At 33.8% G+C, this 15,406-nt stretch overlaps 1 protein-coding gene across 2 annotated transcripts; it reads left to right on the top strand.

Moving 5' to 3' along the window:
- The first annotated feature begins 5,500 nt into the window (after positions 1 to 5,500).
- Positions 5,501 to 14,990, top strand: LOC117334596 (pyroglutamyl-peptidase 1-like). 2 transcript variants are annotated; one of them, XM_033894293.1, is made up of 5 exons: positions 5,501 to 5,612; positions 5,945 to 6,049; positions 6,565 to 6,734; positions 8,076 to 8,308; positions 8,811 to 14,990. In XM_033894293.1, the coding sequence occupies exons 2-5, from the start codon at positions 6,010 to 6,012 to the stop codon at positions 8,965 to 8,967; spliced, it is 600 nt and encodes a 199-aa protein (XP_033750184.1). In that variant the 5' UTR covers positions 5,501 to 5,612; positions 5,945 to 6,009; the 3' UTR covers positions 8,968 to 14,990. The 2 variants fall into 2 exon arrangements, with proteins under 2 accessions (XP_033750184.1, XP_033750185.1); XM_033894294.1 differs by lacking the exon at positions 5,501 to 5,612 and adding an exon at positions 5,618 to 5,684.
- The last annotated feature ends 416 nt before the right edge of the window (positions 14,991 to 15,406 follow it).

Here is a 15,406-nt window from a genome sequence, read left to right as displayed (position 1 = left end):
ATCGTACACGTGTGTACAGTAGTGGAACAGCAGACAGTCAGCTATTCTCGTCGCCAAGGCAATACAAAATATAGCGCCATACGCGTTTTGATTATTACGATGTTGATACACATAAATACGATATTTTCAAGGTAAAATATTCATTTATAACAAATATTAATGATATTGTATATTGTTTCTAAAAAGCTTGACATTTATTTACTCTGTTTATATACGTTCATTAACTCATACTATTGTATGAGTCCTCAGTCAAAAACAAAAAATAGGATAAGACACACTTTTGGGACGAGGAACCGTCCTCTAAAACTACAATTAAGCTTCTTACAGGAAAGATGGTTCACAACAAACGGTACTCCCCCACACAGACAGAACACCGACTCTAGTCGTGGAGACGAAACCTAGCAATGGGCGAAGACATGTAGGCAAGAAACCAATAACTAACCATCTAACTTACAAATTGACTAACCTGAATGACAATTTTTCGAAAGGGGTAGGTATGCGTAAGTATATGGGGATGTTTTTTTTATAATGATGAAGATCTCCCAGGGAATTCCCTTTCCATGTGATATGAAGCTCGCTAGAGTGACTGACTAATGACTACTTTCTAGTCACGGCCCCGATTCTCATTCTGAGCAAACGACATTAGCTCGATTTGACTTTGTTGACTGATGCCGAGAATGAAGCACAGGTCTTATTCTCTTTGTCGATTTTAATGCGTACTTAATATTTTTTTTGTTTTCAATGTTTCGATTTTAGGGTTCAATTACTTTCTGGTATATAGACGGGTACGGTTTTCCCCATGAGCATGCCAATGTCAGCTAACTTAAAGATATTTCCCAGTGGTAATTTCTAATCGTTATCTTTATCAGTCAAACAAAAAATTATATATTTTGTACAGGAAATCTTTCTACAAAAGCAGTAAAGTCAAACTCACTCCAGGCAAAAAAAAAAACCCTGGTAAACACATCTTTAATCTTTAAACAGTCTCTCTTTTTTGTTGTTGTTTGTTTTTGGTTTTTGTGTTTTATTATTTTCTTTTTCGTATCAGAACGTGCCTAGTCTGTTTCTATTTCTGTATTTATGCACTAATGAACGGAGAATCACTTTGAAGGACTGGCGAGATGTCGCCGCAAACACTTGAGATCCAATAACCATCGGACGACATGGTTGATTATACAAAAAACAAATTGATTATATTTCAATCACTCAGTGAATTGAAAGGTGTTTTGATCTGGGCTGTTTTGTTTACATGGTTTATCACCGTTACAGTACCTGCCTGGTACCGAAACACCTAAATCTATCCTATCTCCCTGTGATTTCCACCAATCATGCCCGCGCGGCTATAGTAAGTTATCCTTGTCGGTGACCTCTTCCCATCAGCTCAGACTCTTCCTGTAAGTTAAAACCCGTCATTTTTGTTATTTCAGTTTCATATACTTCGATACAATTAACCGTATGCATTTTTGTGTGTGTCTTTTTAAGGAAGCAGTGCCTTTGGCCGTGGTTACCTGGATCATAGACTCATTCTAGATATTTATATACCTTAATTCTTAGATATGTTTCTGTCATGAAATGAGGCCACAAGTCAACGGAGTTCCTACATTTCGTGTGATCATGTAAGATATCGAGGATATTGAACGGTTTCCCGTTGAATATAACATATCTTTCACGAATATCGATATTTTCACGAGTGCGAAGCACGAGTGAAAAATATCGATATATCTGTCATACGAGTGATATTATATATGTTATGTTTGACGGGAAACCATTCAGTTTTCTTTTTATTGCATGTATACCAAAAACATACAAAATTAAAGACATCGACAAATTAATAATTAATAAAAGTGCGGGAGTCAGTAACATAATTCATGACATCGTCTCTTTGTGACGCTACTCCACATCAACTTGACGGCGCCATTTAATTTGAAAGGACTGATAATAGAAATTTAAGCATTTTCTGCTTTTATCGGAGAATCTATGCATGAAAAGCTTACGTCAAGTGAGTATTTTGTAAAAAATAGTCTGACCGTTCCAGAAATACAGCAAAATAACTCATCTCCTTCGCTTCGATTGGAAAGATCGGAGAATTTCAATGAGGTGAATGCAAAGGTTCGCTCTGATTGGTCAAAAACGAAACACTTATATTTTCCCTGCAGGATCTTATATTACACTGCAAAATCTTATATTTTCACTGCTCATCGCTGCAGTGAAAATAGAAGTTTTATCAGTTTGATAGATTTCTACATTTCACTAGCAAAAAATGCAATAAATCCATATATCTATTCTTTACTAGCTTTGAAATATCATATTAACATCAGTGATGATAAGTGGTACATATTGATCAATACGGTAACCACAATTTCCCAGCTCTTAATGAAGTCGCACATGGTAACAAGGAAGTAAATGTTTTAACACGTCATTTAACTTCTGATCTTTAAACTGGTAATCTGTTATAAAGGGCTTGCCTTCATGATCAGTGACATGGAGTTGGTTATTAGGGCTTGCCTTCCTGGTCAGTGACTTTGAGTTGCTTATAAGGGCTTGCCTTCGCGATCAGTGACTTGAAGTTGCTTGCTCATAAGAGCTTGTCTTCATTATCAGTGTCTTGAAATTGCTCATTGTGACTGCGTTTTCTGCTTTACTTTGGCAAAGTGTAAAAACAACTAACGACAGCCATATATCACACTAACTGGTCTCATTGTCTTCGTTTGATTCACACTTTTATTATTATATAGGATGTCAATCTTTACATTTGCATTTATATTACCATGTAAATCATGTATATTAGGCTGTGTTTTGTGCATGCTTTAATTCGTCTTTTTAACATCTGTGTTCTATAAATAGGTGTTTAATATCAATATAGCGTAACTACATCAGTTTTAAGCGTAAATTACACTGATATCTATGTAAATACAGCTGCGTTATTTCATCTTTTACTTTTTACCTGTTTTTATTCCTTACTTGATTGATACTTATCTAAATAACTTACTGTTCTGTGATACGGCGCTGATCTTGTTGATGATACACGCCATTAAACAAAACTTACTTCTTCTGATATGTTCTCATGCAAAAAATAACTACGTAATATATTTTCGTTTCTCTTTTGTTATGAAGCATTCCTTTCCAAGACAGAAAAACGCTAGTAATTATAATTGTGAACTAAACCCGTGCAGGATTGAGGGAAGAGGAGACTGATTGTGAGGCTCGCGGATTTTCTTCGTGTCTTCTATTAAGGGGACATGGAGAGTTCAAAAAGAGATCATCTGTCCTTTTCCCAACACTTGTGTTCTTATTTCTTTCTTTCTTTCTTTCTTTCTTTCTTTCCTTTCTTTCTTTCTGTACTCACTGTCCTGTCTTTCGGTACTCTGTATTCTTCTATATGTATTTACTAGGTCAATATGTATTGTCATTATTGATTCCTTTGTTGACAACATCTGTGTGAAGTTTATTTAAGAACCTCCAATTCTTTGATGAGCTTATCAGAAAATGTAACACATATCTTATCAAACTCTTCAATTTTATTTTCAGATAGAAACAATAAATTCTTTAGCCATTTGATGTATCCCCACTTCTACGTCAAAATCGATAAAACAGGGATAAGATGTGATAATATTTACACGGCGACCATTTAAAACACACAATGGAAATCAGACATTGATTGTGAGTTCCTGAAGTATAACCGTCTTCTGTTCTGCTTTATTGGAAAAATAGCCATATAAATCCAGGTCAAACCTAGGTCAAAATCATGTTCTTTAAAGTCAAATTCACTTGAAAAATAAATGTCCAGTTCTCAAGGAAACGACTCTCAATGAGAATAAATAAAGTGAAAAGATACCAATCTGTGTTTTGTTTTCACTGCAATAGTCGTATTTAAGGAGATATCGGCGGTTGTTCTTGCGAAGTCATTATTATCATACCGATGCTAATTATCTTCCGATTTTCAGCGTACAAAAATCGCATTTTCGCCTGATATTCAAGGTTCAATACGTTTTGTTTGCTTATTTTTTTGTTTGTTTTTGTTTTTATTTTTTCACTACACATTGTATAGTTAATCAAAACAGGTGATGTTTTTGTGATTACATTTCGTAGATCCTGTGTATTTAAAGGAGATTTCCGGGGTAGTGAAAGGCATGCAGATTTTACTGTGGAGAGTGTAACAAGTACTCTGCCAATACCTTTCGATTGGATATACTTACTGAATTCTTAAATCGTAGACAGCTGTATAGACTGTTCACCACTTACCACGACCTTCACCTTTTGATTGGTTGGTAGTTGTTTATTGTTCTATAGTCATAAACCAGTCTTACACGTGGTGGTGATGAAGGTCTTCTCTCCTTTGACGAACACTCAGATACAGGCTGGTGAAAACCATGGTGAAGTTCTATAGACGACATCATGCTATCATATATGATATGAAGGCCGACATGTTTGTTGATAAGCCTAGTGGTTCATTTGTGACCTCACTTGTTCTCATTTTCAGAATGTGATGTTACCTAGATTTGTATGGCGGGTGTCGTCGTGACCTAGATTTGTATGGCAGGTGTCGTCGTGACCTAGATTTGTATGGCGGGTGTCGTCGTGACCTAGATTTGTATGGCGGGTGTCATTAATGAAGCTGAAGACGCTTACTCTCTCGGAACACCTGGTCTTATATCTAAAGTTATATGTTCTATTTAGTTGCTTTTTATGAATTTGAGTTGGAATTATAGTTTGTTATTGCATGTCGGTATGTTGTTTTTGTTTTTGTTTTTTGTTTGTTTTGTTTTTTATTCCAAGCGATGAACCGTATGTGGTACTAATCATACCATGAGGGTAGCAGACCTGGACTTCGTGTAGAAACAATCTCTGTAGCTAATAGGGATAATGATTACAATTTGTATTTCATTGAAAATGCGATTACTTTAATTACCAGTACACTACTGCGAATTTTCCATTTCTGGATAGTAACATCCGGAACAATTGCACATTGCCAACATCATGATTCACAAACAATTTAAAATATAAAGAGATGCAGTAATGGTGAAAAATGTGATCACATGTGTGAATCCGAAGAAACCTTCGGGTTAGATGTATAGGTTTTTATTTCACCGTCATCCCGCAAGTTTTAAGTTTACATTTACAATCATGTGTATAGTTTCTGAAAAGGAAGGCACGAACCATTCCGTAAGATGTACGCATATAAACATCTTCAAATTGGCTGTACAATGGAGGTCATCGTGTCGGTTTTCATTTTGAGAATGTTACTAGTATAACAATTCCGCAAGAGGTGTACTAGGAGATTTTCTACATGATTATACATTGCATAAGACCACTGCCAGAGAGCATACTGCACTTTGAAGGATTCGGTCTAGACCGAAGCATTCCGTGCGGTCTTCTATTTTTCAATTATTCCCGTTCAAATGTTTCTTTAGTTTTGTTCATATCTTACCCTAATTCAGCCTGATATCGATCATGAGGTTGATTATTAAGATGCGCCTCAACTGTGATTAAGGGGAAATAACTCCCAGAAGAAAACTAGTAAAGTTTCATTTCCTGTTTATGCATGGACAACTCGAGGTACCGTTAGGAACGTTGATACGGCTAGACGACTGTGCGGACCAGACCTCCTGACTGTAAGTGGCAAAACTTTCTTATCAGTTCCTGTTTAGCGAAGGGATGTTGTCAAATATTGATGCGATTTGGAGGTATTTACCAAATACTGCCTGACGTTAACGTTAGTGGCTGAATAAGAGCATTATCTGATAGGCCTAGTATCCAGATTACGACTTGTGTTTATTGTGGTAGATAAAGGTAATCAACATTGTAAACAAAATAATTTAAAATTATTAAAATTTGTGGTTTTATTGCCTATTTTTTCAGTTTTTCTATGGAAGATATTTGAAATATAAACAGATAAATATGAAGAGTTATTTTTCCTATTAAATATCATGTTTATATTTTACAGATAAATATCAGTTACAGTTGAAGAAGTGACGTACAGACTACAAGTGACAAGCCTAATACATCACCATGCCAGCAGAAACATCAAATAAAACTGTGCTGGTAACAGGTAAAGAGAAATACATGATCTGTATTTATATTGGTTTTCCAGAGGCTATATACATATACACAGGTATAAATGCTTTTTGGCCATGCAGTATCCGACAGTGTTTACTGTCTAGCTGTACAAGTATTAAAAAAATTCCAGTAACACCAGAACCTTAGTAATAATTAACATGATTAAGTAAAAGAATTAATTCTTGACATCTAGAATATTCTGGACAAAAATGCAAACTTGACAAACAAAATCTCACTTCTGACATCATAATCATCTGAAATCTTATTCACTGATATGCTTGACCATGACAAATGATTTTATATACTGTTACAAAAATGTCATGTTGGTCACCTAACTTGAGTTTAAACTAGTGCCTAGTTAGCCACCGGCTACTATCAGGAAAATCTTTCTCAAAATGACTTTTCACAGGGATGTAATGCAAACTCAACATTAAACAAGATGACTGTATGAATGGTATAATTCTTGGACTCGGCACCAATTTTTCATACAGCAATTTTATTTTTCAGGGTTTGGACCATTTGGTTCCCACAATGTTAATGCGAGCTGGGTGGCAGTACAGGAACTGGACAAACAGTGGAACATGAAAGGGGTAGACTTAGCAATACAGGAGATCCCAGTGGAGTACGCTACTGTATTTAAAATGGTCCCTGAACTCTGGGAGGAAGTCAAACCTTGTGTAAGTTGATATTAACAGACCCACACACTCTGGGAGGAAGTCAAACCTTATGTAAGTTAATATTAACAGATCCACACACAGAGGAAGTCAAACCTTGTGTAAGTTAATATTAACAGATCCACACACAGAGGAAGTCAAACCTTGTGTAAGTTAATATTAACAGACCCACACACTCTGGGAGGAAGTCAAACCTTGTGTAAGTTAATATTAACAGACCCACACACTCTGGGAGGAAGTCAAACCTTGTGTAAGTTAATATTAACAAATCCACACACAGAGGAAGTCAAACCTTGTGTAAGTTAATATTAACAGATCCACACACTCTGGGAGGAAGTCAAACCTTGTGTAAGTTAATATTAACAGATCCACACACTCTGGGAGGAAGTCAAACCTTGTGTAAGTTAATATTAACAGATCCACACACAGAGGAAGTCAAACCTTGTGTAAGTTAATATTAACAGATCCACACACAGAGGAAGTCAAACCTTGTGTAAGTTAATATTAACAGATCCACACACTCTGGGAGGAAGTCAAACCTTGTGTAAGTTAATATTAACAGATCCACACACAGAGGAAGTCAAACCTTGTGTAAGTTAATATTAACAGATCCACACACAGAGGAAGTCAAACCTTGTGTAAGTTAATATTAACAGATCCACACACAGAGGAAGTCAAACCTTGTGTAAGTTAATATTAACAGATCCACACACAGAGGAAGTCAAACCTTGTGTAAGTTAATATTAACAGATCCACACACTCTGGGAGGAAGTCAAACCTTGTGTAAGTTAATATTAACAGATCCACACACTCTGGGAGGAAGTCAAACCTTGTGTAAGTTAATATTAACAGATCCACACACAGAGGAAGTCAAACCTTGTGTAAGTTAATATTAACAGATCCACACACAGAGGAAGTCAAACCTTGTGTAAGTTAATATTAACAGATCCACACACTCTGGGAGGAAGTCAAACCTTGTGTAAGTTAATATTAACAGATCCACACACAGAGGAAGTCAAACCTTGTGTAAGTTAATATTAACAGATCCACACACTCACAGAGGAAAACATTCTGAGGACAGGTAATTGTAATAAGGTCACATTTGATCTCTTGAACCTTCACATTTTAAAAATTTTCATGATAGAATATTTTATCTTCGTGACCTATATATTGACATTTTGTGTTAGGAAAAGAAAAAGTAGGAATGTCTTTGCTACTGAATCATAAATGTACTCATTCAACCTAAAATATGATTTTTATGAAAAAATAACTGTTTTCCTCCCAGCATTTCTAAGAAAACAATTCTGTTAGGAAAGGTCTAAATTAGTTTGTAATGGTTTCCAGCTTGTAATACATGTTGGTGTGTCAGGAATCGCGTCCAAGTTGACGCTGGAACAACAGGCCCACAACGACGGTTACAACAAGAAGGATGTGAAAGGCACGTGTCCAGAGAAGAACTGTTGTGTGAATGGGGCGAATAATTGTATTGTGTCCAACATAGACATGCACAAAGTCTGTGATGAAATCAACGACTTAGGAATTGATGTCAAATCAACTGTGTCTGAGGATCCTGGCAGGTAGGTTTTACTGGTATCTCACGAAAAATGTTATGGCCTTGATATGTATAGGTACAACAGGAAAGGATTCTTAAATGGGAATTATGTAACCTCTATTTGACCTTAGACTGCGAATGAAAAAATGCTTATTATGTTTGAATATCTTTAGATACATGTACAAGCTATATGTAGCCAATTATGTTTGAATACTTTTAAGGTTACTATAGCTAATAATATTGAATATTTTTAAGATACAAGCTAATTACATTACATTTGAATATTTTTGAGGTACTAGCTAATTAAATTTGAATATTTCCAAGTATGTTGAATATTTTCAAGGTAATAGCTAATTATGTTTGAATATTTTTGAGGTAATAGCTAATTACATTTGAATATTTTCAAGACAATAGCTAATTACATTTGAATATTTGAAGGTACAATTTTGTAATAGCTAATTGTCTGAGAGACTACTAAGTACTAGGTTAGGAATTAACTTCTTTTTGAAATTGAATATTTGTTTAAGGTACCTGTGTGACTTTTCCTACTTCTTGTCGTTGAATATCGACAAATCACGTTCCGCCTTCATCCATGTTCCACCGCTGGATCAGCCGTACTCTGGGAAACAACTGGCACAAGGTCTTCAGGCCGCAATCACAGCCATGTTAAAGCAAGTGTCCTGATGCTACATCTGCCTAGGTCAAGGTCATACATCTGTGAACTAGTATGTCATGATATTACACCTACTTAGGTCAAGGTCATACATCTGTGAACTAGTCGGTCCTGTTAGACTACCTTTGTAAGAGGTATATGGAATTCTGGAAACAAATGAAGAATAATATCGGCCCCAAGAGGAGTCATTTCAGTGTCTTTATTTCAGAATTTTACACAAGTATTTAGAAAATTAACATTTAACCAGATGAATATAAAGGTTACCCAGACAATCAGGCTGTTCTATTAACCTGCCTGAGCAAACACTTAATTTTCAAGTATGCAAGAATTTAGATTCTGGATACATGTACATGTAAAAATGTTTGCAATTGGAGATTAGGAAAATTTTGATACTTTGGTAAAAGTATTTTCAATTTGTCTTACTTATCCCAGGAATGACTTTTGCAATTAAGAATATCCCCACAAGGATTTTATCATCAGAAACATCAGTTACGACAAAGGGCTGTTGATATGAAGTACTGTTTATCTATTTCTTTATAGAACTACATTCCGATTCCGATTGATTTTTACAATATCAACTATAAGATATAGCAGATATTTACCAAAGACTTGTATGCTTGACTATAAATGATCAGATATTGTAATGTTGGATGTGAGAATGTGGATCTAGTTGTAGTACTAACATTCAGTGTTGTGTTAAAGCTGATGTGGAAAAAGAAAATCACTGTGCTATGTGTCTAGAGCTGAATTATTGACTGTTTATAGACTAAAATAGATATATCTGGCCTCTGTGGAATTGATAGTTGAAAGTTTTGATAAATGAGTAAACATTTCAAAAAATAAAAAAAATTATCAAATATCATGTAGAAAATATTCTTAAAAAATATACCCAGTACCTGTCCAATTATTTAATTTGAATTACAGTACAGAAACTTGATGATCTCCCTCTACATTCTGTTGATTTGTAATGAAGTTTCAGAACATATAGATATTAAATTATTGGTTGTATGAGAATCTTAATAAGCTTCCAACTGTATCAAGATTGATATTTAGTCGTACTCTTTACTCTTCCTTTCTATCGTCTCGGTGAACCTTCCCTTCATCTTCCTCTGAAGACCTAATCTTTGAATTTCTTGTCTATGTTTGGAATTGTTTTACATCCCAACAACTCAATATGGTCATTTGAAGATAAATTATCGACTCTTGTTAACCTGCTCTTCATTGTTCTCATCTTTGTGAATCCAATCACAATCTTTAACTTATTTCTGAACCTACTCTTCGTAATTGTCCTCTCTCTCTGAATCATCTAAACTTGCAGTTTCTTTTAACGCAATGATTAAAAGCCATAATTAATTTTACAATTTGTATTGTGAATTACTTAAAAAGCTTCAAGCTTGGTCCATGAAATAAATTATGTTTGTATCAATGTAAAATTAAATATTGTAAAACAGCTTGATAGAATGTATGTCAAATTGAAGGGTTTCCCTTTATTTCTGTACTTACTCCTCATGTACTTTCCGGTCCCTACCTGGTTTATATCAAATCACTGTGATATTGACCTCAAGATCCGTGATATGGTCCTCAAGATCCTGGTCTGATATTTGATTTTGAGTATAATTAAGAAGATACTTCAGTACATGATTATTAAGTGAACAGCTAAGCATAAGTCTAAGTTGACGAATGCATGCACTTACCGGGTATACATATTTAAAACATTTGCTGTTGGCCATGTTTTTTTTTTGTGATATTGTAACTTCACTTCAAATATATAAAGAATTATTTTTGACATGGATGTATTTTCAGGTGATTTCTTTCCCTGTTTTTATTTTATTTATTTTATTGAAAGTCAGTAAAATGTTGACTGCAGCAGCAATAATAATTTGTCATTTACATATAGCTTTACAACATATTTCAATAAGAGTTGTCTATCTTTGATCACCCATCTTTTTGACTCTCTGCACCAATCATGGCAAAATTGAAAAGCACACTAGATATTTAATTGGAGTACGGACAAAATCTGACATATCGCAAAACTGAGGCATTTTTTTTAAGATTACATATGGAACAACAACTGAATGGGGACATTTTGTTTTATCCACACGATGGTGGTGACTGAGCCTTTGGTTTTGCAATGACATATTCCAAGGGGTGCAGAGAGCAAAAATGAATGTTACAACTGGAGTATTCACTATTGAGGATGTATGTCACCAAGACAGAAGGTCAATTTAATTTTGTGTTAAATGAATACATTGCATAAATTCATAATTCATATATATGATATAAGAACAGCAATTATTTTACATAGGATAAGTTAACATGGAAGCATTCATTAAACATTGTTTCATGTATTGTACATTTTGCCATGAGAAAGTGTGACAAATGTTTTAGAAAATTTCTATGAAGTCCTGTGGGAAAACACGAGAAATGTTTTCTTTATTTATTTTACAACAATTGAGAAACAAGTTACATGTATATCAACTTATACTATCATACTTGTTGGCCTAGATGGAAGAGTTTGACGGGTTTGAGTGTGGGAAGAACCCCCAAAAACCCAGAGATAACCCACGTGTTTGCTTTGTTGTATAATTAGAAGAAATATTGAATTTCTACAATTCATGCAGATTTTGTATTGGAGAAAAATTGAACAGTTTCATTTGTTGAAATTGGAATGATCGTGGTTGAGATCAGCCAACACTTGGCTTTCTTAAAGTCTAAAGCATATTGATATTGAAACCTACATTTCCTTTAGGGCTTTTCCAGTAAAACATCTACCCCACCCCAGGACTCCAGGTACCATTCATAGAATTTATCTAATAAATTACATAGAAGTAATGGAAAGTAGTCCAACCATGGATAGAAGTGATTTATTTTGGAGTCCTGGGGTCAGGTAGATATTTTAATAGAATAGCACTTCGGTTTATTTGATTTGCTTTATATTGTATGGTGATAGGTTTGTAACATTATTTGATTAAGTTCACTGAACTCCATTTTATCACTGACATTTATCAAAGTGGTATACATGTATATTGTATTTTAAGCGGTTTTTGAACTTGTCAGGGACAGTTATTAACCATTAATTATGTTATTTTAAATCATTTAATTATGCCTGTGATATTCAGTTTATATTAAATCTATAGAGAAAACATTAAATCATTGATGATATTGTTTGTGTTGATTTGGTTCCAGATTTCCCCTCAACCTATTGGTGAGGATGTAGAAAGTTTTTAGATGCTGCAGTAAAACACCAAAGTTAATGATTATACACGAATGAGAAAATTGCTGATTGGGCATATTATTTTCAAGGTCTGCTAGAAGCCATTGTCCAGTCAAAATTTGTATCATTTTTAACTATCCGTGGTCATAACACTACATGTGTTTAAACAAAAGAAAACATTAAAAACTGTAATATGTTTGTATTAACATTTTATTATAATTGTTCATTGGAATGTAGAAAAGTAGCCTTGGCCAAAAATACATGATTATGAATAGTATTGTACATAGAAATATGTAGTCAATTTGTCACAAAAATACTAGTACAATCAAATGAATTATCGTAAAAATCTAAATGCAACAAATATAGTGAAAGTACCGTCTCTAATTATAGAACATTATTCTGAGAACTTGTAGGAAATTACTTTTGAAATTTTACGATGCAAGAAAATTTCACTACATAGCTGAACTACAGAAGTGCATATTTTATAATTAAGATACATGTATACTATAGAATATATAAAGATTGCCATGAGGAATTGAGCACAAGTGCAGATCACATCTACCAAATGTTGCACTAAATGAAACAACTGATCTTCATCTCTCTATTCTACAAAATAAATCTGCATTTTTTTTTTCAAGCTTTATGCATTGTGTCTTCCAACAATATCTTATCTAAAAATTGTTGATGCAGGTACAGTGAATCTCTCTTACCCCAGAAACTTCCAACATTTTCTTCAATGATTAAATCCAATCTTTCAGAAACTACTAAATAAAATCCGACATCCTGTCAAATCTGACCTGTATATATTGTCCAACATGGATCAGTCTGGTTTCACTGTACTATCCTCCAAAATGTTCTTAACTATAGAAACAAAATGGCTGCATGATTGTTTGCCGAAATTACATGCATTAAAGAAATTGAGGGTCTATGTGTACAGACTGCAGGATTGTGAATTTACACCAAATGCCTCTGATCAAAGTCTAAACAGTATTTGTTACCGACAACTTTTTGACTTTAAGTACGCAATGTGATGAAATCAGGGTGAATTTCTTATAATGTGACTTTATGAGTGTGAACACACATTTCTACAACCGACCACTAATGTTTGGACTGTAGCACAAACTGTAGTGGCAGCTGAACATTTTGATACACCATTCTCCATATATATGCCATGTTGGTACTATCATTTTTATGATTAAGAGACAAGTCAATATTAGGACTTGTTCTACTTCATTTAGAAAAAATAAATCTTGTTATTAAAACACCTATATAATCCAGAATATACAACAGATCCAAATACCTAGTGATAATGTTGATACGAAACCGACGATATACACGCTTCCTTCTCCTGACTAAGTTTTCTCAGACTAATTATCCAAGTCATCCAGTTATGTGACAATGATCCAGCCCTATAAGCTCACTCGTTAACCCAGTTTCATGGCTTACGGAAATGGCTATGTGTTTCTAGAATTAACAATACCATTTTAATATTTTCCCTTTAAATCTTGTTTACTACTGAGTTTTGTGGATATTAAAGTGAATTTTATTATCAAGGTTTCATAACATGATACATTGATGGAACCTGTCGCAATATAAAATTGCGATATATAGATCAAAATGCCACTTACTATAACAACAATCAGAAATGTTAACAAAACTACAATCTAACCACTTAGAAATTATACATTTCTAATCACTTAAAATTTGGACTGTCACAGTGATCTCTATTAAACCACTTAAAAAAATCATACAATTTATTTAAAAACACAATTTGTAGATATATAAGTAAGATATCAATGTATATCATTCCACAGATTTTTGTTTCTGTAGATAAAAGGATAAAAATATTTTTATCTCAATTTGCCATCAATATATTAATTGGTGTACGTTACATATAACATGCGTACATTACAAATATTATTTGATTTAAAAGCAGAACAAATAGTGATGGGACTCTACATGTAGCCATCCTTCTCATCCTTCATCATCCAACACCAGAGAAGTACAAAGTAGAAAACACAAAACATGTTTTCAATTGTTAAAATGGTTTGATCATTTATGAATTATATTTAACTACATTTAAAACAAAAAAGAAAAAACATTTGGATTAAGTCAAAATATTTAAAAACAAATTGAAAACATTTAAAAACAACATCAAAGGGGTATGAATTGAAATTAGACCACAGAACAAAATGATTTGACACCAATGCAAGAAATGAAACTGGTAGTTATAGTGAAATAATAAATTTGTCCACACAAAAATGTTTCAGCTCCTGGCCATGTAGTATTGCCATCAAAACAGTCAACACAATGAATACAACAGGAATTTCATCAGATGATTGACAACTACACAATGTTTGTAAAACATGTACATGACACACTTTGATGGGAAAGAAACTTAACTTGAAGACTAATCAAAGTCAGGAGAGAAAACATCTGTCAGATGATGGATACATAATCTAACATCAAAGACAGCAAGTATTGGATCAATTAAGCTAAATGTGATGTTTAATTGACCAAAGTCAGTTAAACAAATTTAGGTCACTGTGATCTACTCATCACATGACGGTGTACTTCCCCTGAAAATGTATTTGTATGTTAAATTTGATGACTGGGATATACAGCATCTAAGGATCGGAAATTTAATTCAAACAAGAAAACTTAAACCAACATTTCTCATATGGATGGACAGACAGACAATTGGGAGAGCCAATACAATGCCTTCATTATTGATCGTGGGGGCATGAACTATCCAGACGTGACAAATCATAATTTTGAGAAAGTCATCTGGTAACTCTTTGTTGTGACCAAAATAGGTATAAAAAAAAATTGTCATCAAAGATCTGAAATAATTGTCAATGGAACATAATGTACTTGTTTTGTGATTTACAGCAAATTCCACACAAACATAGGGAGAGATGATAAAAATACATGAAACTGGAAATACGACAATAAAATCTCATTTACTAGAAGAATTACTTAAAACATTAAATTGCGTTCCTAAAATAATGACAAGTTTAAAGCTTCTTCAGCCTGAAGAGTTCCACAAACAAAATGGTTGATTTTTATACGGCCAAACAAACACTCTATATACAAAGATAAAATTTTACAAAGAATAAAAGTAAATATACATAAAATTCATTTTTACAAAATTAGAAAATGGAAATCAATCTTTTATCAATAAGATCATAAATTGATGGCACAGTCTTTCATAATAGAACTAATTCTGACAAGCT

Source organism: Pecten maximus, chromosome 9 (assembly GCF_902652985.1).
Source record: "Pecten maximus chromosome 9, xPecMax1.1, whole genome shotgun sequence".
Taxonomy (NCBI): domain Eukaryota; kingdom Metazoa; phylum Mollusca; class Bivalvia; order Pectinida; family Pectinidae; genus Pecten; species Pecten maximus.
This window is presented reverse-complemented; position numbering and strand designations above follow the sequence as displayed.

Bases quoted from the DNA above. Each gene is read 5' to 3' on its own strand.
- LOC117334596 (XM_033894293.1), top strand. From the start codon at position 6,010: ATGCCAGCAGAAACATCAAATAAAACTGTGCTGGTAACAG. The intron at 6,050-6,564 runs GTAAAGAGAAAT...TTTATTTTTCAG, and splicing joins TAAAACTGTGCTGGTAACAG to GGTTTGGACCATTTGGTTCC. The intron at 8,309-8,810 runs GTAGGTTTTACT...TATTTGTTTAAG, and splicing joins GTGTCTGAGGATCCTGGCAG to GTACCTGTGTGACTTTTCCT.